General features: G+C 45.5%; 1 protein-coding gene, 1 long non-coding RNA gene and 1 other non-coding gene across 3 annotated transcripts; 1 reads left to right on the forward strand and 2 right to left on the reverse strand.

The window, feature by feature from the left end:
- The first annotated feature begins 1,654 nt into the window (after positions 1 to 1,654).
- On the forward strand, positions 1,655 to 15,574 carry CNOT11 (CCR4-NOT transcription complex subunit 11). Its single transcript, XM_040267701.1, has 7 exons — positions 1,655 to 2,384; positions 6,522 to 6,686; positions 7,170 to 7,322; positions 10,445 to 10,647; positions 11,857 to 12,059; positions 14,473 to 14,569; positions 14,643 to 15,574. Exons 1-7 carry the CDS (start codon positions 1,868 to 1,870, stop codon positions 14,838 to 14,840), a joined length of 1,536 nt encoding a protein of 511 aa, XP_040123635.1. The 5' UTR covers positions 1,655 to 1,867; the 3' UTR covers positions 14,841 to 15,574.
- On the reverse strand, positions 14,487 to 20,256 carry LOC120883602. The gene is made up of 3 exons (XR_005725820.1): positions 18,266 to 20,256; positions 16,631 to 16,779; positions 14,487 to 15,316 (listed from the first exon to the last, which is right to left on the reverse strand). It is a non-coding gene; the product is annotated as an uncharacterized LOC120883602 (long non-coding RNA).
- Positions 18,084 to 18,197, reverse strand: LOC120852359. The gene has a single exon (XR_005718539.1). It is a non-coding gene; the product is annotated as a small nucleolar RNA SNORD89 (small nucleolar RNA).

A 20,256-nucleotide genomic window follows, 5' to 3' on the forward strand; every position in this document is an offset into this window, starting at 1 on the left:
AATTCCTGGTTAAGCCCACATTTTGGCTTCCCTGGTGGCTCAGACGGTAAAGAATCTGCCTTCTGTACGGGAGACTGGGGTTCAATCCATGGATCAGGGAAGATCCCCTGGAGGAGGAAATGGCAACCCACTCCAGTATTCTTGCCTGGAGAATTCCATGGATGGAAGAGCCTGGTTGGCTGCAGTCCCTGAGGTCGCAAAGAGTGAATGACTACAACTGAATGACTAACATTCACACTTTCTGGGGGAGGATTAAGTTTTAGTTAGGTTAGTGGTGTGACCTAGGAGAAGTGACTCCATCTGGGGCCTCTGGGGTTCTTTTTAACATCAACCTAATTTTGAAAGTGCTCCTACAGAAAAAAAAACTTAGTTTATTGGGGCTTGGGGGGCACATAATGTTCAAATATTTTGAAACAACTTAAAAAAAAAACCAAAACAGTAAAACTGGACTTGCCTGGTGGTGCGGTGGCTAAGACTCTGTGCTCCCAATGCAAGTGACTTGGGTTTGATCCCTGGTCAGGAAACTAGATCCCACATGCCACTGCTAAAGATCCAGCACGCCACAACTGGCCAGACCTGGCACAGCCGAAATAAACACATATTTTAAAAAATCTGCAGTACAAAAATAAAAAGACCAAACCCCAGTAACAAACACACCTCCCAAACACAATTAAGTTTATTTACTGTAGTAAATAAGAATACCTTCAAGATAGTTTAAATCAGTTTCCCAAGTTACCAAGTTATGTCTGCTGCTCTTAATTGGCAGGACCTTTCTAGAGGGATATCTAACATTTTTTTAAACTTTAAAAAAATTTTATTTAGCTGCGCCAGGCCTTTGTGGTGGCACATGGAATTTTTGCTCTTCATTGCATCCTGCATGATCTTAGCTCCCTGACCTGGGATCCAACCCAAGAACCCTGTATGGGGAGAACAGTTTTAGCCCGTGGACCACCAGGGAAGTCCCTCTAATAGTCAATTCAAGAAGTCTTCAGAATAGGCATCCTCAATGACCAACCAATTTCTCTTCTTTCAATTTTATTTTAGAACTAAGGAGGCACTGAACTAGAGAATTCTCCAGTTGCCAGCATTAGTTAGGTCACACGGGATTTCCCAAACTTGAGATTCCCAAATTCCCTGGCAGAAATCCCTGCAGGGTTTTGCAGGTCTAAGGGAGGAACCGAGCAAGTCTGGGTCACACCACTCGGTGGTTCCCAGCCTGGAGCGAGCCCTAGTCACCTGGGCAGGGGTTTCTGCTTTCTGAAAACATGTTCCGGAAATTTTATTAAAACAACTGCGTACAATAGCTCGTGTGCAGTATGACTCCATTTCTTCAAATACTGTAGGATTGAAAATTAATTTTGGTTATGAGAAACGCATGGTCTATAGTTATTTGCATTTAAAAATCTTCTACCATGAATAGTCATGTGTGTTAATTAAGAGAGCTTTTCAGTTTCTAATATGCATTTTCCAGACGCTTATCTGGACGACGGTTTCTCCCGGGCACACTACCAGCGGGCGCGCCTCTCGCTCGCGCACGCGCAGATGACAACCCAGCGCCGCTCTGGGGCTCCGCGACACTTCCGCAAGGCGAGATGCGGACCCGGCCGGCGGCTCGGCCCCTCCTGCAAGCCCCGCCTCAATTTCCGGCTTTTTGCTACGCCCCTCGGCGTCTCGGGATCTTCTCCCTGGCCTGGCTCCAGCAGCCTCGCTCTGGCTGCGCGCTGCCCTCTCTTCTACTGCCGGCTGGGTTCCAGGCTTGTTTGGTTTGCGACGCTGTCGTGCCACAGCGCGCTTTACGGCCGCAGGGACGGAGCGAGCCGGCGCCAGGGCCCCTCCGGCCGTGAAGCAGGACGGGCGAAAGAGGTTGATGCCCGGCGGCGGGGCAAGCGCGGCATCTGGCCGGCTTCTCACCGCCGCGGAGCAAAGGGGAGCCCGGGAAGCAGCGGGGTCGGCTTCCAGGAGCGGCCCGGGAAGCTCGGGCTCCGGCGGCAGAGGCGGAGCGGGCGTCCCCGGGCCGGGGAGCGGAGGCCCGGGGGGCCCCGCGGGCAGGATGAGCCTGACCCCGAAGGAGCTCTCGAGCCTGCTGAGCATCATCTCGGAGGAGGCGGGCGGCGGCAGCACCTTCGAGGGCCTGTCCACCGCCTTCCACCACTACTTCAGCAAAGCCGACCACTTCCGCCTGGGCTCGGTGCTCGTGATGCTGCTGCAGCAGCCGGACCTGCTACCCAGCGCGGCGCAGCGCCTCACGGCGCTCTACCTGCTCTGGGAGATGTACCGCACCGAGCCGCTCGCCGCCAACCCCTTCGCCGCTAGCTTCGCGCACTTGCTCAACCCCGCGCCGCCCGCCCGCGGCGGCCAGGAACCCGACCGACCCCCCCTCTCAGGTACGGCTGGGACCGCCCTCCTGGAGCTGCTGGGCCTTCACCGGCCTGGGAAATCCATCGTCTCCTTTTGAAATTCCCTCCCCACCCCCTCCATCAAGTACGAACGAGTGGCAGCTTCCTGGCACCGAAAATTAACCGCTCCCCCCGCAACAGTAGGAGCAGTCAAACCGCGCAGCTTAGTGTGGGGCTTGACGCTTTTGTGCCTCACATGCGGTTCCTTCTCGTCTAGCCCGTCAGAGGTGTGTGGAGTTGTAAGTAACGACACACTATCTGCCCCCGGCTTTAAGTCTCAGGAGAGTCAATGAGAAGTCATTCAGAACCGGAAGACGTGGTTGAGGCAGAGATACACATTACGCAGGGCTTCCCCCGTAGCCCAGTGGTAAAGAACCCGGCTGCCAATGCAGGAGACACGGGTTGGACCCCTGGGTCACGAAGATCTTCTGGAGGAGGAAATGGCAACCCACTCCAGTATTCTTGCTTGGAGAATCCCATGGACAGAAGAACCTGGCAGGCTACAGCTCATGGGGTCGCAGAGTGGGACACGACTTACCAGCTAAACAACAAAGGATTATACTAGCCACCTTCTTGCTGTTAGGTGTCCTTGGTTAACGCGATGGGGTCACAGGATAGAAAGCAGCCTCCAATTCACCGCCTAGATTAGAAAACTACTGCTGGACATTATGTAAAAGGTGTGTTTTCTGCAACTTTGGTGAGACCGGTGGATTTGATGTGAGACTGCTTTTTTTTTTTTTTTTTTTGGTAACTCAAGAGCTTGTTTATGAGACTTAATTTTAGGAGAAGACCTGAAGCCAGGAGAGGAGAACGGCACAGAGGAGATAGATGGTGATGAGTGTCTGGGAGATTTAGACAGGGCCCAGTGTAGTGGGCAGAACAGGTTGTCAGAGGTGGGAAGCAGCTTGATCTCATAGTCCTCAGGGAGTGAGGAAACAGGTAAGTCACTCCTTAGGAAGGGAGAGCCAGAAGGTGAAGGCAGAGGATTAATGTAATACTAGAGAATGTTTTCTTGCAGGAGAGGGCTTCTACAGTTAAGCTGTTCATTGTTGCTGCTGGCAATTCTTATGGATCTAACGCATCTTCTGACTGGTTTCCTGCACGGCTCTTACCTAAAAGGGGCAACTTTTGTATTCCATGAGATGTCTGTAGGGTTCAGGTTCTGAACCTGACTTTCAGGGAGTTTGAGAATGCCCAGAAAAGTGACTGCAAGGTGCGTTGTGTATGTGTATGTGTGTGGTCTGGTCAAGCCCGCCACCCAAGATGGACAGAGACAGTGTGGGTTAGGTAAAGAACTGTGATTTATGTAATGTTACTCTCAAATGCAATGAGTCTGAAACTAGATCTAGGCTGTTAACTGTATTGTAAACAGATTTCCCAGGAAAGAAATCTGTAGATTGGTTATTTTGCCTGTCTCTGCCTCAGTTTACTTGTCTGTAAGCTGCAGATAATAATTCCGAGCTGGCAGAGTAGGCAGCTGCTTTGCAGGCATCTACCTGCAAAGCAGAAGACCAGAGTTTGATCCCTGGGTCAGGAAGTTCCCCTGGAGAAGGGAGTGGCAACCCATCCAGTATTCTTGCCTGGAGAATCCTATGGACAGAGGAGCCTGGCAGGCTAGTCCATGACATGGCAAAGAGTTGCACATGACTTCAGTTCAGTCCAGTCGCTCAGTTGTCTCCGACTCTGCGACCCCATGAATCGCAGCACGCCACGCCTCCCTGTCCATCACCATCTCCCGGAGTTCACCCAGACCCATGTCCATCGAGTTGGTGATGCCATCCAGCCATCTCATCCTCCTTCGTCCCCTTCTCCTCCTGCCCCCAATCCCTCCCAGCATCAGAGTCTTTTCCAGTGAGTCAACTCTTTGCATGAGGTGGCCAAAGTATTGGAGTTTCAGCCTCAGCGTCAGTCCTTCCAATGAACACCCAGGACTGATCTCCTTTAGAATGGACTGGTTGGATCTCCTTGCAGTCCAAGCAACTCTCAAGAGTCTTCTCCAACACCTCAGTTCACAAGCATCAATTCTTCGGCGCTCAGCTTTCTTCACAGTCCAACTCTCACATCCATACATGAGCACTAGAAAAACCATAGCCTTGACCAGACGGACCTTTGTTGGCAAAGTAATGTCTCTGCTTTTGAATATGCTATCTAGGTTGGTCATAACTTTCCTTCCAAGGAGTAAGCATCTTTTAATTTCATGGGTGCAATCACCATCTGCAGTGATTTTGGAGCCCCCCCCAAAAAAAGTCTGCCACTGTTTCCACTGTTTGCCCATCTATTTCCCATGAAGTGATGGGACCAGATGCCATGATGTTAGTTTTCTGAATGTTGAGCTTTAAGCCATCTTTTTCACTCTCCTCTTTCATCAAGAGGCTTTTTAGTTCCTCTTCACTTTCTGCCATAAGGGTGGTGTCATCTGCATATCTGAGGTTATTGATATTTCTCCCAGCAATCTTGATTTCAGCTGGTGCTTCTTCCAGTCCAGCGTTTCTCATGATGTACTCTGCATATAAGTTAAATAAGGAAGGTGACAATATACAGCCTTGACGTACTCCTTTTCCTATTTGGAACCAGTCTGTTGTTCCATGTCCAGTTCTAACAGTTGCTTCCTGACCTGCATATAGGTTTCGGGACTAACAAACACAGAGCTGTTATGAGGAATAGAAGTAAGTGTTATTCACAATTACTGTTGGTAGAGATGGTGCTTAAATCTACAACAGAGGGACTGTCAATGACAAAGCTTATTACATTGTACACCAAGGAGCATATATAGTGGGTATATATATAGTTTTAATAAAAAAAAAAACTGGACTGTAATTGCTCTCCAGTATTATTAGTTTCTGCTGTGCAACAGTGTGAATCAGCTGTATGTATACAAACATCCTCCCCCTGTGAGCCTCCCTCCTTCTCCCCTTTAGGTCATCACAGAGCACGGAGCTGAGCTCCCAGTGCCATATATACAGCAGCTTCCCATCTAGAGGGTGTATGTTTTTTGAGCGTTTCAGGTGACTCTGCTGCAGAGCCAAGGTTGAAAATGTATCTGGATGTGAGTAGGAAGGCTTCTTCACACTCAGGAAACTTCAGTCTGGCCGAGGAAACACAAACGTGACTGTGACCCAACCTCCAGGGCTGTGCTGGGTGGCAGGTACACAGAGCGTCGTGGCATGGGGAACTACACCCGTGGAGCCGGAGAGGGAGTGATGTTTCTGTTGGATGTTGATTAGAGGTGGTGGGAAGAGAAGGGTGCGACCCTCTCAGGTATTCAAACAGCTGCGTGTATTGTATGTTTTGAAATCAGGACTCGGAGAAGCTAAGAGGTTTTGTGCAACCGGAATGTAGAACACAAGCGTTGGAAGGGGAAATGGGATGAGGAGAGTGCGTCAGGACCAGATGAGGAAGGTCTTATAACGGTGCAGAGCTAGTGGTGGCTTCCTTGTCTCTTTACCTTTTACACAGTTGCTGGCTGCAGCAGAGAAGAAAAGCATTTCTGAGGACTGTAGTTTTTTATTTGTTTTGGTCTGTATACATAAACTTATCTTTGCAGGAACTGAAGCATGTTAGAAAACAAAGTTCTTAATAGCTCCAGTTTTTAAGTTTCATTACCACAGATCATAGTGAATCATTTGACATACAACAGTTGGCCCTGTACGTCTGTGGGTTCTGCATCTAAGGATTCAACCAGCCCCTTGGGGGTGTGTGTGTGGGGAGTTCCAGAAAGTTCCCCAAAACAGAACTTGAATTCTGGCAGCTGTTTACATATCATTTACATTGTACTTACCTAGCATTTACATTGTATTTACATAGCATTTACACTGTCTTAGGTATTGTAAGTAATCTGGAGTTTAAAGTATAAGGAGGATCTGTGTAGGTTACTTTCAAATACTACAGCTTTTATGTATAGGACCCAGGTATCCCTGGATTTTAGTATTTGCAGGAGGTCCTGGAACCAGTCCTTGGGATGATTCCTTAATTATATTTTCATAAATGTATGTATTTGGTTAAATGAATCTTCGATTATAACTGTCTTTAAAGATGCATGAGATGCTAGTTTTATCAGGTTCAAGATAATTTCTAAAAATAACCATTAGCGAAATTGTCATACATTTTTTGCTTGTGTATTTACAGGGTTTTTACCTCCTATAACTCCACCAGAGAAGTTTTTTCTTTCCCAGCTCATGCTGGCACCCCCACGGGAACTCTTCAAAAAGACACCCCGGCAGATTGCCCTTATGGACGTTGGGAACATGGGCCAGTCTGTGGACATTAGCGGGCTTCAGCTCGCCCTGGCTGGTAAGGCGGAGCCACGGCTCAGGTACTCTTGTGCAGAGGCCAGGCTGCAATTCAGCTGTCTTTACAGTGAGATCCAGGGACCACAGATATATTTATGGGTGATGCAGTTGTGTTTCCTAACTTTAAGAAAACAACGAAATAAGCACCAATGACTAACCACAAGGAACAGTTAAACTACAGTGTGTATGCAACAGTATCTTGGGTTTTAACAGATTTTCCCCTGGTTCCTACTGAGGTCGAATATCTTTTGAGGTGTTTATTGGCCATTCAAGCTTTTAAAAATAAAATACTCATTGACGTCATTAGCCCATTTCCCCCCCTTATTTTTAAAGACTGATTTATAGGAGTTTTAGAGAAAAAACAAAAAAGCTTGAAGCTGGCCCTTTGCTTGTGTGTTGTAGACAAGTTTCTCCGGTTACGAGCTTGTGTTTTCACTCTCCTTGTGCCGCGTTTTAAAGTGTTTTTTGTTTTAATCTTGTTCAGAACGCCAGTCTGAATTGCCAACTCAAAGTAAGGCCAGCTTCCCTAGCATTCTCAGTGACCCGGACCCAGATTCGTCCAACTCTGGATTCGACAGCTCCGTTGCCTCTCAGATCACGGAAGCTTTAGTCAGTGGACCAAAGCCACCTATTGAAAGTGAGTAAATCTGATTTTATATTCTTTTGTATTCTTGGTTTTATTTTAGCAGTGTCCCTGAGACTCTGGTGTTCTGAAATGTGTTGTTTTCATTTATGCTGAAACACGAATCTTTTAAAAATTTTATTTTATTGAAATAGTTGATTTACAGTGTTGAGGTAATTTCTGCTGTACAGCAGAGTGATTCAGTTACATGTTCTTTTTCATACTCTCTTCCATTATGGTTTCACACAGGATATTGGATTTTGTTTGCTGTGCTGTATGGTAGGACCTCCTCCTTTATCCATTCTCTACATACTGGTTTGCATCTGCTGCTCCCAGAATCCCACTCCACCCCGCCCCCATGGCAGCCACACGCCTGCTCTGAGTCTGTTTCAGTTCCATTTAGATCCCACATAGCAGTGATATATTTATCTGGCTGGTTTACTTCACTAATATGATATCTCTAGGTCCATGTTCCTGCAAATGGCATTATTTCATTCTTTTTCTTTATCCGTTCATCTCTCCGTGGACAGATGTTTCCATGTCTCAGCTGTTGTGGACAGTGCTGCCCTGAACGTAGGGGTACGTGTTGTCTTTTTGAATTGCAGTTTTGTCGATACAGACCCAGAAGTGGGATTGCTAGATCATATGGCAACTTGTTTTTAGTTTACTGAGAACCTCCGTGATGTTTTCCACAGTGGCTGCACCAACTTACATTCCCATCAGTAATGAAGGAGACTTCCCTTTTCTCCACACCCTCTCCAGCTTGTTATTTGTAGATTTTAATGATGGCCATTCTGACTGGTGTGAGGTGGTACCTCATTGTAGTTTTGATTTGCATTTCTCTAATTAGCTACATTGAGCATCTTTTCATGTGCCTATTGGCCATCTGTATGCCTTCTCTGAAGAAATGTCTCTTCAGATCTTCTGTTCATTTTTTGATTGGGTTGATTTTTTTGCTGTTGAGATGGATGAGGTCTATGTATATTTTGGAAATTAAGTTCGTGTTGGTTCCATCATTTGCAAATATTTTTTCCCAGTCTGTAGGTTTTCTCTTAGTTTTATTTATGGTTTTCTTTGCTGAAGAAAGGCTTGTAAGTCTGATTAGGTCCCATTTGTTTATTTTTGCTTTTATTTCTATTGCCTTGGGAGAATGATCTAAAAAAACATTGGTGGGATTTATGCCAGAGAATGTTAAACATGAATTTAATGAGAAATTTCTAGTATGGTGTCTGGAACATAGTAGATATGCTCAATAAAAGTTAGTTTCTTTAATAAAAATACCAAGTTTTTTTTACTACATACCTATAGCTATACATTCCCTGATTTTACTGAAATCCGGTTATTTTTGTATCTTATTACCTTTTTTGTTTTATACATCTTTATTAATTTCATCATTCTCCATTAAAATTTTACTGAGTCTTACGGCTCTTACTTTAATTCAAAGAAAACACCTATTGAAGCTTATGGAACTGTATTTTTTGGTTTTATAGGCTTCTGTGTGGTTTTATGATGAAGGCATGCTTTCTGCTTAGGGTAAGATTATGTTCTCTGGACTATAGTGTTACCTTGAGTTTGAAACCTGCACTGTGACTCTTTATGCCATTTATAGTAGTTCTTTGGCATAAACAAGTCTCAGCTAGTCACAAGTGTATGGGCAGGACCAAGGCACAGAGGGGTTATTTAGTGCTTGCTGGGCACAGCGGTGACTGGCATGGGCCGCTGGAAAGGGATGTAAGAAATAGACCGGCCAGGTCTGAGTCTAACTGAACACCAAGCATCCTTACCTCATGGGGACTTTCTCTTGATCACATAAGTGCTGCATCTCCTAAAACGTTAAAACACTTCCTCTTTGTTAATAGTCTGCAGAGATGCAGCGCTGGTTCTGGTGAAGAGATGGTACAGTTTAGGATAAAGGGAAGGGGCTTCACTGGTGGCTCGGTGGTAAAGACTGCCTGCCAGTGCAGGAGACACGGGTTCGACCCCTGGTCTAGGAAGATCCTACATGCTGAGGAGCACCTGAGCTTGTGCACCACAACTGTTGAGCCTGTGCCCTAGAGCCCAGGAGCTACAGCTACTGAAATCTGCATGCCTGGAACCCATGCTCTTCTGCAGTAAGAGAAGCTGCCGAAATGAGAAGCCCAGGCACTGCAGCTGGAGAGCAGCCCTCGCTCTCCGCAACAAGAAACATCCATGTAACGACAAAGACCTAACACAACCCCAAAAGACAAAGGGATTATTCTTAGCCAGAAAATAGACATTTTCAGTGAACTGGAGTATCCAAGACTGAAATTTGACTGGGGCTTGGTCCATGGGAGGAGACAGCCGTCTTAGGCCCTGTGTGAAAACCGAAGTGAGGGGTGAAGTTTGCTCAGGAGTCCCAGCCAGTGTTGGTTTTCATTTACTTAAGGGCATTTATACCTTAGGGATCAATCTTTATAAAACAGTTGAGGTATCGAGTCACTCCCGTTTTTCTTTTCACTGTTTTATTAAAATGATACAGCATTTGTGAATTTATGGGTTTATGAAACTCTCCAGATTCGTTTGAGAATGTCTAGTCAACCATAGTTCTCACCTGCCCATTTTATCTATACATAATTTGCTACTGCAAGGTTTTAAGATGCAAAAATAAAACTGGTGCACATTATATGGTCTCTGAATAAAATAGTGCTGAGAATAGGAAGACTGAGATCAAACAGTGTTTTATTTTTCCCATCAAAAGACTTGCCAGTGAAGTAAGTGGTGTCCTTTTGCTACTGATCATGATTGAACCAGGAGTTGGCAGGGGGTAGTAATGCTTTCCTCTGCTCTCCAAAGATAGATAGATTTGGTCTCTGGTATAATAATTCTGTGTCAGCATTTCATTCTTTCATTTGTGTTCTGGAAAAAACCGACATTATGTCATTTCTGCTTCTGAGTTTTGAATCAGTGTGACCGTGTTGTCCTTATTAAGCAACCCAGTCCAGTACTCTTGCCTGAGAAATCCTGTGGACAGAAGCTGCCTGCAGGGCTACAGCCCATGGGGTCGCAGAGTCAGACATGACCGCGCATGCCCACATGCACAGACGTGGGGTTTATACAGAAGTGAATGAGTGTCGGCCAACCCAAAGCAGCAGTCACACAGGCTCCTCTGATTGCAGGCCATTTTCGGCCAGAGTTCATTCGCCCCCCGCCTCCGCTGCATGTGTGTGAGGATGAGCTGGCCTGGCTCAACCCCACTGAGCCTGACCACGCAATCCAGTGGGACAAGTCAATGTGCGTGAAGAACAGCACTGGTGTGGAGATCAAGCGAATAATGGCTAAAGCCTTCAAGAGCCCCCTGTCCTCCCCTCAGCAGACACAGGTATGTGTTTACCATCAGCGTTCTCCTATATTCAATTCAACAAGCGGTTTTGTTTCTCATAAAGTGATAAACGACTAGTGACCCACTAGTGGGAAGTGTCTTGGTCCCTGAAGCTTCGTTTGGCCTCCCACTCTGCTTACTGCACTGTGGTGGGGCAATGAGTCTGGTGCCCAAACACCTTGCAGCTTCTGTCCAGGATCAGTTCGACTCTGGGCGAAGGGTCTGAGGTGGTGCTCACTTTGGGGCACTCTGCTCTGGCTCTGCTGCTGGGTGCCTTGTGTACGCTGTTGCTAAGCTGAACGGGACTTATTACCCCAGAGGGTAAGTCTGCAGTTACTCACATTTCACCAGGGAGGTAAACCAGCACCCATCACACGGTTGGTTGGTCGTGGATTCAAAAGTCCCTGTGCCCGACGATGAGACTTCCTTCAGGAAAGACAGGACGCTGTGGGTAGTTCCTGTTGGTGCATTTTACCCAGTTTGCACACTTCCCCATTAGAACTTGTCAGGAGGTACATCTCCAACCCGGTTTAACCACCTAACACCATCTTCGGAGTCAAGTAACAGCCTTGTTCGTAGTTCACTTTGCTAACGAGTCAGTCCTGAAAGAGTGTGTGTACATGCAAGTAGATGAGGAAATAGCATAGAAAATGTATGTAAAGCAATGTACAGATTTGGCAAAAAACATTATTTTTGAGGACACAGATTTGAATAACAGAGTGTGTGTGACTTGCACTGTAGTGTAAGCACTCCGACCCCCGCCTCCCTGCCTCCCCCAGCTGCTGGGCAGGGCTTCAGTTCCTGAGTTTCCTGATGACCTCTGTGGTCTGTGCTTTTCAGTAGTACTAGTTGGTAAGATTGTTTTTGATTATAACCAAAAACAAAAAAGAAAAAAAACCTACCTACAAGGGACTTAAGGATATTATTGTTAAAATCCAGACAGAAGTGATTCTGGTTTCATGCCCAGGAGGCATCAGTGTTATCTATAAACTCTTGTGATGGTGTCTGGTTGTAATAACTGACAATTCAAATGTGTCAAAATATCAAAGCATGATGATCATGGGTTTGAGGGAAGATACTGATAAAGTTGGTTCAGTGCAGGTAAATTTTATAACATTTTAAAAATAAAATATTTGGGTATTTTTATATGCAGGAAAGAGAATTTCTAACTTAACTTCTTTTTCTCTCTTTAAAAAAAACTTGATTTAGCTCCTTGGAGAGTTGGAAAAGGACCCCAAACTTGTTTATCATATTGGCCTCACTCCAGCCAAACTTCCTGACCTAGTGGAAAACAATCCTCTAGTCGCTATAGAAATGTTGCTGAAGTTAATGCAGTCAAGTCAGATCACTGAGTATTTTTCAGTTCTGGTCAATATGGATATGTCATTACATTCAATGGAAGTTGTAAATCGGTAAGTTTCTGTACTCGATCAAATGCTGGGTGGGGGTGTGTGGGGCAGGTATATAAATCCTGATTAAATGATTAGAAGGGGAAAAACTCGCAACAATTTTTTTTCCCTGACATTGTTAGTCTGAGAAAACCCATTAAATAATCTGAGCTTTAGTGTTAACTGCAAATGAATTTCGCACCCCCAAGGAAGAACTTGGAGGGTATTCTGAGCATTTAACACTATCTTAACCACTGAACCACCTGGGAAGTTACCACCTGTGAAACCTAATTGCTAAAATTTATTTCCCTATATATGGTTATATATTCTTAGTGCTCCATGCTTAAGTCACTCAGCCACGTGTGACTCTTTGTGCTCCCATGGACGGCGGCCCAGCAGGCTCCTCTGTCCATGGGATTTTCCAGGCAAGGATACTGGAGTGGGGTGCCGTTTCCTATTCTGGGGATCTCCCTGGCCCAGGGATCGAACCCAAGTCTCCTGCATTGGCAGGTGGGTTCTTCACCACTGCACCACCCGGGGAGCTGTGTATTCTTTATCTCTACATAAATTACAGGTGTTACATTATTTCTGTTAGTGACTGAAGCTATATCATGGGAAGGTAGGGGCCTAGGAGCTGAGACAGTTCTGAGAATACCTTCCTAGAATTCCTGGCACTGTTCTCTGAACCGCTCTTTGATTTGGTCTCCTTGCCCTGCTGTCATCAACTGTCAGGAAAGCAACAAGAGGTCTCTCACTTTGTTATTTTGCTTACAAGTAAGTTTTAGGTACATCACAAATTTCACAGACTTGGACTTAGCTTGGGAACCTGCAATTAAGCTGTTTATATGTAGATCCTCCTGGAGGAGGAAATGGCAACCCACTCCAATACTCTTGCCTGGGAAATCCCATGGACAGAGGAGTCTGGCAGAGTACAGCAAATGGGGTCACAGGAGAGTCAAACACGACTTAGCAACTGAACGACAACAAATAGTGTAGCCATATAGGCAGGCTTGCCTGGTGTGGTCCCAAATTAGGCTTCTCATCCTCAGCCCCCTTCCACGTGGTGTCCTGTTTTGGGGGCTAAACGAGATGGCCTTTCTGCTTACGGGGAGATCCATTCTGACCGCCAGGCAACCACACTTCAACTACAGCGTGACCTTTGTGGAACGCTGTTTGTAAGGTGGGGATTATTGTTTTTTAACCTACTTACAGCTGTACTCGGAGAAGGCAATGGCAACCCACTTCAGTGTTCTTGCCTGGAGAATCCCAGGGACGGGGGAACCTGATGGGCTGCCGTCTGTGGGGTCGCACAGAGTCGGACACGACTGAAGCAACTTAGCAGCAGCAGCAGCATAGCTGTACTAAGCTGGGAATTCCCTGGCAGTCCAGTGTTTAGGACTCAGCACTTCGACTGCCGAGGGCCAGCATTCACTCCCTTCGGTGGGGAGGGGGAACACGACTAAGATCCCAAAATCTGCATGGTGAAGCCCCCCGCTCCCCCCCAAAAAAGTCCTTTTACGTTAATCAGCTGGTGGTAAAAGCCTAACTGAAAGCCCAGGGCAGGTGTGTCCTAGGGCAGCACAGATCTGGGGAGGGAGGGAGAGGAAGCATGAGGTTTTCAGCCTTCATTTTCTGTCGCTTGCAAGACCTGTTAACCTGCTGCTTCCGCTGCCTTCTCGTCTGAGCCTTTCTTCTATTTGGGTCCTCCAGGCTGACCATGCTGAGTGTTCACTTACTGTCTAAACCAGACCGTAGGCACTTTGTCCAAGGATAACTACATCCTTTTATCAGTGTGGACATGATTTCAAGGGAGGGGTCTGCTGTGGGAGCCCCACCCACCCAACTCATTGTGCATCAGCCCATCCCACGTGTCACCAGCAGCCTGTGGCTGCGTTTCCTTGGAGCCTTGTGGGAAAAAATTCTGTAGTCAAGTAAGTTTAGAAATGTGCCACGCCAACCCCCGATTCTACACTTCACTCAGACTACTCACTGATTTGAAGGAACACTTCTCTCCTTGGGTTCCCATTTAAGTCGTGCCCTGTGAAGCCTTCCCACGTACACTGCTCCTTGTGCAAGCATTTGCCTCATGTAAGTACTTAGTCATGCATTGTGCTGTTCAGGTCCTTCCACGCCTGCCTTCACATGCTCCTTGCACAGCACTCGTAATCAGGTCGGTATTACTTACACAGACTGAGTAACTGCCCACATTGTCAGAGCCTGGACAGTAACTAGGAACTATGATTCAGCCAAGACCACCCAGGGACATGGTGCTCAGCACTTATTACATATGCTGTGCAGACGTAAGAAACGAAGTGTCACTTATTAACGGGGGTGAGTGGGGTGGGTGGCGCCGATGTTTACTTGCATAAACCATTAATATTAGAATTTTTACTAAGTGACCGACATTAACAGGCCTGCCTTTATTTTTATGAAACAGACTAACCACAGCTGTTGATCTACCTCCTGAATTTATTCACCTTTATATATCCAATTGCATTTCTACCTGTGAACAAATTAAGGATAAATATATGCAGGTAAGTAACAATTTTTGTAACCTTTATGAATACCTGCCCTGAAAACAGACGCTAACACAGGTTCCTTTTTCAGAACCGTCTGGTGCGTCTTGTGTGCGTCTTTCTCCAGTCTCTGATCCGTAATAAGATCATCAACGTGCAGGACTTGTTTATAGAAGTGCAGGCCTTCTGCATCGAGTTCAGCAGGATCCGCGAGGCCGCTGGCCTCTTCCGGTTGCTGAAGACCCTGGACACTGGAGAGACACCTGCCGAGACCAAGATGTCCAAGTGATGCCTCTTGGGGACCTCCCGTTCATTGTTCAGCTGTGCTGTGCTTTCCTTTTTAAAAGTGTCCAGACCCGTGATTGCTTGGTTTAATGCACATAAACATCACTCTCTCCACTTAGTCTTGCCTCCCTGGGTGACTTTTCCCTTTAGATGAATTTTTGGTAGGAACCTGGAAGAATGCGTCCTATAGGTGTCTTGCTGATGGCTATCCTCAGGGAAAGGTCATCCCAAAGTCACGGCACTCGGGAGATGAGGCCATCAGCACTGAAGAGCAACAGGCTTGTTTTTGCTTAAGATGTAAGTCATAGGCTTCTGATAAGGCTTTAGGGAGAGTAAATGAAGACCCTCTTTAAGAACATGAATTCCTGCCCCTGGGGCCTGGAGTCATCCCGGGATGGCAGTCTGACCCTTGAACTTCTCACTGGGTCCAGTGTGAGCCATGGACACACGTGTAACCTCAGGCTTGCTTTTCACGGGGACCTAAGAGACAACAGAGTAAACGCTTTTCTTGGGCTGCCCACCAACGTGGGGATTCCTAGAAACCGCCTTTGGAGGCTGTGATAGCTGGTGGTTCTCTGGGCTTTCTCTCTTGATGTTCGGTGCTCTGGGAGGAGGACAGTCCTGGGGAGCTGTCCTCACTGAGTGGGGTGCGTGCCCCGCCTGTGGGCTCCTGTGGGCTGTTACCCCTCTTTTAACTCTGGACAACAGTGCCTTACATTAAAGTTTTCTATGAACTCTTTATTATCTGATGTAGTTTTTACTTGAAGAAATTATGAAAAATCCCCCATCTACTGAGGTACTTTCAAAGCACACTCTACAGAAACCTGAGTCACTCACCTTCCAGTTCAACTCTTAGCAAAAGTTAAAGGATATACCAAGCAGGGCAGGTTTTAAGATTAGTTAAATTCCAGCCTTGTAATACTGGCAAAACGGTATGCCTAGATGCGAAATTTTAGCTTAGATATTCTCATAAAGGGAAGGGATTTATAAATACATCAGGTTCAAAAGGACCCAAGCTGGTGTAGCCTTCAGAAGTCTAAAAATGATGGCAGTAATGGACTTCTTCCCACACCTAACTTTTCTTTGCCCAGGGCTGGCATGCGGGCATCACCATTTTGCACATTAGCACTGGGCAAACAAAGTTTATTAGCCAGTACTGTCTGTGATGGCGAAGTCTCGACCATACCACTGCTGGAAGCCGCCCAGCCTCGGGTTCAGGCCCTGGCGGTTCTCGGTAAGCAAGAGCTCCTGGCCAGCAGCCTGGATGCACACGTGGATCTCACCTGACACACGTTTTCTGTGAGGCACCTCAGTCATGTTGCAGCCCTATGCCCGGGCACTGTCCCAAGCTACGGAATCACAACTTAAGCGGCACAAAATGTCAGAAACGTGGCAGCACAACGACCACGAAAGGACACCTGTTGTCAGTCTGATGCTAGAAGACCGTGTCCTGTCCAGCCTCCCCTGGGAATATGTGTGCCGGCAGCTAGGCACTTCTCTGCCCCTGGGGCATCCACAAGTTGCCACCCATGCAAACACTGATTTGGGGCCACAAATAGGCTTTTGTAAACAGATGTGCAAACGTGGCCTGTGACTAAAGACAGACCACTGCTCATCATTTCTAGGTTATAGTCCTTGACAGAGGAAAGGGTTTCAGATGTATTTCAAATAAACAGCTTACAAGGAATAGTAGTTATATTTAGAGAACATTTTATGGGAGGAAAAAAAAAACCCAGATACAACACCAGCAAAAAGTTCTTCGTTAAATATATTTAAAAGTAGAAGAAAGTTTACCTGAAATAAAAGGAACTATAATCCTGGGATTTGATAACTGCATCAACTTTTAAGTTTAATTAGATGAGTTCATGTTTTTTAAAAACCACGTCTTGAATTCTCTGGACTTTCAGTTCCAATTTCTAGCTTTAATATCTTCAAATCACCTGCTTAAAAGAAGACAGCAAGAAAACCTGTTAAAATGACATCTTAGGGTAGAAAGATGTTTGAAAAAGTATTTGTGAACATAACTCTTTCAAATACCTTTCTTTAGCAGTATTATTTATGCAACTCTAAGAAAATGGTGTCATTCAGACAAATGATACCATGATAAATGGTATCAGAATAGACAAACTTTAATAAATTTTAATGAACTCAATGGACATGAGTTTGTGCAAATGCTTATGCGGAAAATCCTTAAGAAAAGGACTTCCAAAATCCTGAGATTCAATAACTGTAATCAGCCTAACAGAAAATATAAGTGTTTCCCCAGGTTTCTTTTTATCCTTTGATAAATAAGCCTCCAACGCATAAAAAAGAATGGATTGACTTTTGTACTAATCTTAAACTAATGTAATGCAAATACTTTTTTGATTTACAACTTATTTTATACTTTCTTGTTAGAATGAGGGCACACTTCTAGATGCATGGCTGATGATGACATTGTTTTACTTCTGTAACTGGTAACAGATGTGCCAGTACTTCTGAAAATGAATGCTTTTAAGTGTTTTAAAACTTCAAAAATGAAAATTAACTGGGGAAAGCATCGGTGGCTTTTCTGATTGGTGATCTTGTGACAGAAGCACAGCGTGCAGAAAAGTAAGATGAAGTCTGGTTCAGGCCAAAGTTCTGTGCTCTGTAAGTTGCAAATTAAGAGTTTACACCAAGCCTGGAGAAATGCTTTTGACTAAAACATGTAAGCACCTCAGCTTCTAGTTAGCCATGTGTATGTGCTGACTTAACCTCAGCCCTCATTGATCATACGAGTGTGCTCAAAGACTATAGCTAAGCTAAGCCGTCTTCTGGGGGCATCTGGTCATGTTGGGCATTCTGTCCCAGTGAAAGCAACCTGGTTCCTGAATGTCTCGTGCTTGTGTGCTCAGTGAGGCCTGACTCTCTTTGACCCCAGGGACTGCAGCCCACCAGGCTCCTCTGTCCATGGAATTTCCCAGGTAAGAATACTGGAGTGGGTTGCCATTTCTTCCTCCAGGGGATCTTCCCGATGCAGGCAAGGATCGAACCCATGCCTCTTGTGTCTCCTGCACTGGCATGCGAATTTACCATTGTGGTCTATTACTGTTATTGTTTTCATGATTCTAGCGGTCTTTGGTGTAGCAAGGGTATCATAAAACATGAAGAATGGTGCTTATTGCATGCTGAAGCCCCAAAGCTGCCCAGGGTTCCCCAGTCATCTCTTGTTGAAAATGTCTGAGCTTGCTGGAAAGGCCCATTTTGGAAACTGTGCCCCGAGATTACTGAGGTCAGACCAGAGGTTCGCTTCAGGAGGTTTTGTCATCGTGCACCCACAGAGAGCCAACTGCCAAGGGGCACACTGCAATTCGGCCTTTTAGTGTCATCATTCCTCAGTAACTATGGGGCAGTCCTCCAGGGAAGAGTCTGGGCGCCCAACATTCCCAGCAGGTGAGGTGCTGTTACCTGCTCCAGGTGCGGTGTGCACATCCCTCCTCCAGGCGGCCTGGCTTTCTGACGGGAAGCCCCGAAGCTGCACAGCGGGGGCGCTGGCATCCACAGGTACATGCTGTCCACACACCACCGAGGAGAGGCCCTCACAGTTAAAAAGAAAGAACAGTCTCTACATTATCTGTGAACAAAGCTTTCAAGACAACTGTCAGAAGGAAAGTGATTACTGCCATTAAGTAATACGATCTGAACTAAAACTCTCTGCTTTACTAATCTTTCTTCATTTATATTCCCCAGGTTCCCAGCATTTTATCAATGTTGTGTTTCAGCAAAAATTCTAGTAACTGACCCTTTGTCACATCTACCTAAGAAAATCCTTAAAGGAAACATTTTCCTTACCGAGTACAAAAGGGTTTTCTGTCTGCTCTCGCAGATTTCCTTATTTGCTGTTAAAGACTTGTGTTTCTAAAGATGAGAGTACTATAATTTTTCCAGTCTCTTATGTTTATAACTTAGGGTCAAAGTCTCTTTTTCTTGACTGTGCCTCACAGCACAGGGGATCTTAGTCCCCTGACAAGGGGTGGAGCTTGTGCCCCCTGCGGTGGAAGCACAGAGTGCCAAACTGAACCCCAGAGGAGTCCCTCAAACTCCTGAATCAGGTGAAGCTCTGGTTGACAGCCGCTGATGATAACTCACTCGCCCATAATCATCAAAAACAATTCACCCTGACCTGTTAAAGCATTCTTTAAAGTCAGCTTCACTGGCTAATGGGAAGAATTAAAGCACTTTCCGCTAGTATGTGTCTTAAAATACAAAGAGCAATCTACTTGGTATAGAATGAGGGACATATTTTCTTATTTGCAATGAACAACACAGAAGGCAAATTTCAAAGATAATGGCTATTACGGAAACCCACTGCAGTGTCTGTTGAAATGAGCACTCAAGAGTAAGGCAATTTCTATCCCAATAGCTCTTCCCATGGAGTCTGGCCTCCGTTGATCAGTAACACTGTTTAATCACCTAGAGTTTCACTGAGTGGCTGGGATCAGTGTCCTAAGTAACTTGAAAAAAAAAAAAAAACAACTATATAAACTTTACATCTTAGAGACAGTTGTAAGAATAAATTGTTTACACTTTAAAAATTATATACTCTAGTAAACATTTATTTTTACCATGAAATAAAGATGTACACAGTAAACAGTTTGGAAGCTACAAAGGACTACAATTTCAAGTTGTAAAAAAACTAACTCTTCCTCTCTGGACCTTCCACCTCTAAGAAGTGACAGCAGAGCAGAATGTGTCTTTTTGTTGTTCTGGCCACCCCTGTGGCATGCAGAACTTCCCCAATCAGGGATCGAACTTGCAGCCTTTGCAGTGGAAGTGCAGAGTCTTAACCACTGTGTGTTTCATCACTTTTTCAACTTAGAGAGCGGCCCCCAAAGCTTCAGAGCAGCCTAATTCCCCTACCTTCGAGGAAGAACAGCAAACAAGAGTAGAGGGGAGAGATGATGAAACAAGTTCACTGCTTTTTTTCATTGCTTTAAAATTAATCTAGAAATCTGGTTACTTGTTTAACAGCAGCTGAAAGTCTCCATCTATCACCCTTTTAAATGTAAAGATTAAACTGTAGTTGGAATCAGTAAATTCATCATTTACCTCAAAAAACAAAAATCCCCCAAATAACCCACAGAGTCTGTCTGCTCCATTTCCTTAACAAGCAATGAAGAACGTCATGCTGCATGTGACAGCTTTTTTTATTTGTAGAAAAAAAGGGACAAAACTTCCCTCCCCATCAAGGTTATCAGAAGAAATTAGGTAATAAAAGGGAGAAAAGAAATTACTCAAGCCCACCAGTACTTTTCTCATAATTCCAAGCTTAAAAAACAACAATGAAAGTGCTCTCGGGTTTGGAGATCTCTCTAAAGTACAGAGGTGCAAGAAAGCAACGGACGTCTCTCATCACATTGACAAGCTTAATGTTCGAAGAAAGTCTTTCCTCCAGGGAA

The sequence above is a fragment of the Oryx dammah genome, unplaced genomic scaffold (assembly GCF_014754425.2).
Source record: "Oryx dammah isolate SB20612 unplaced genomic scaffold, SCBI_Odam_1.1 HiC_scaffold_25, whole genome shotgun sequence".
Lineage (NCBI taxonomy): Eukaryota > Metazoa > Chordata > Mammalia > Artiodactyla > Bovidae > Oryx > Oryx dammah.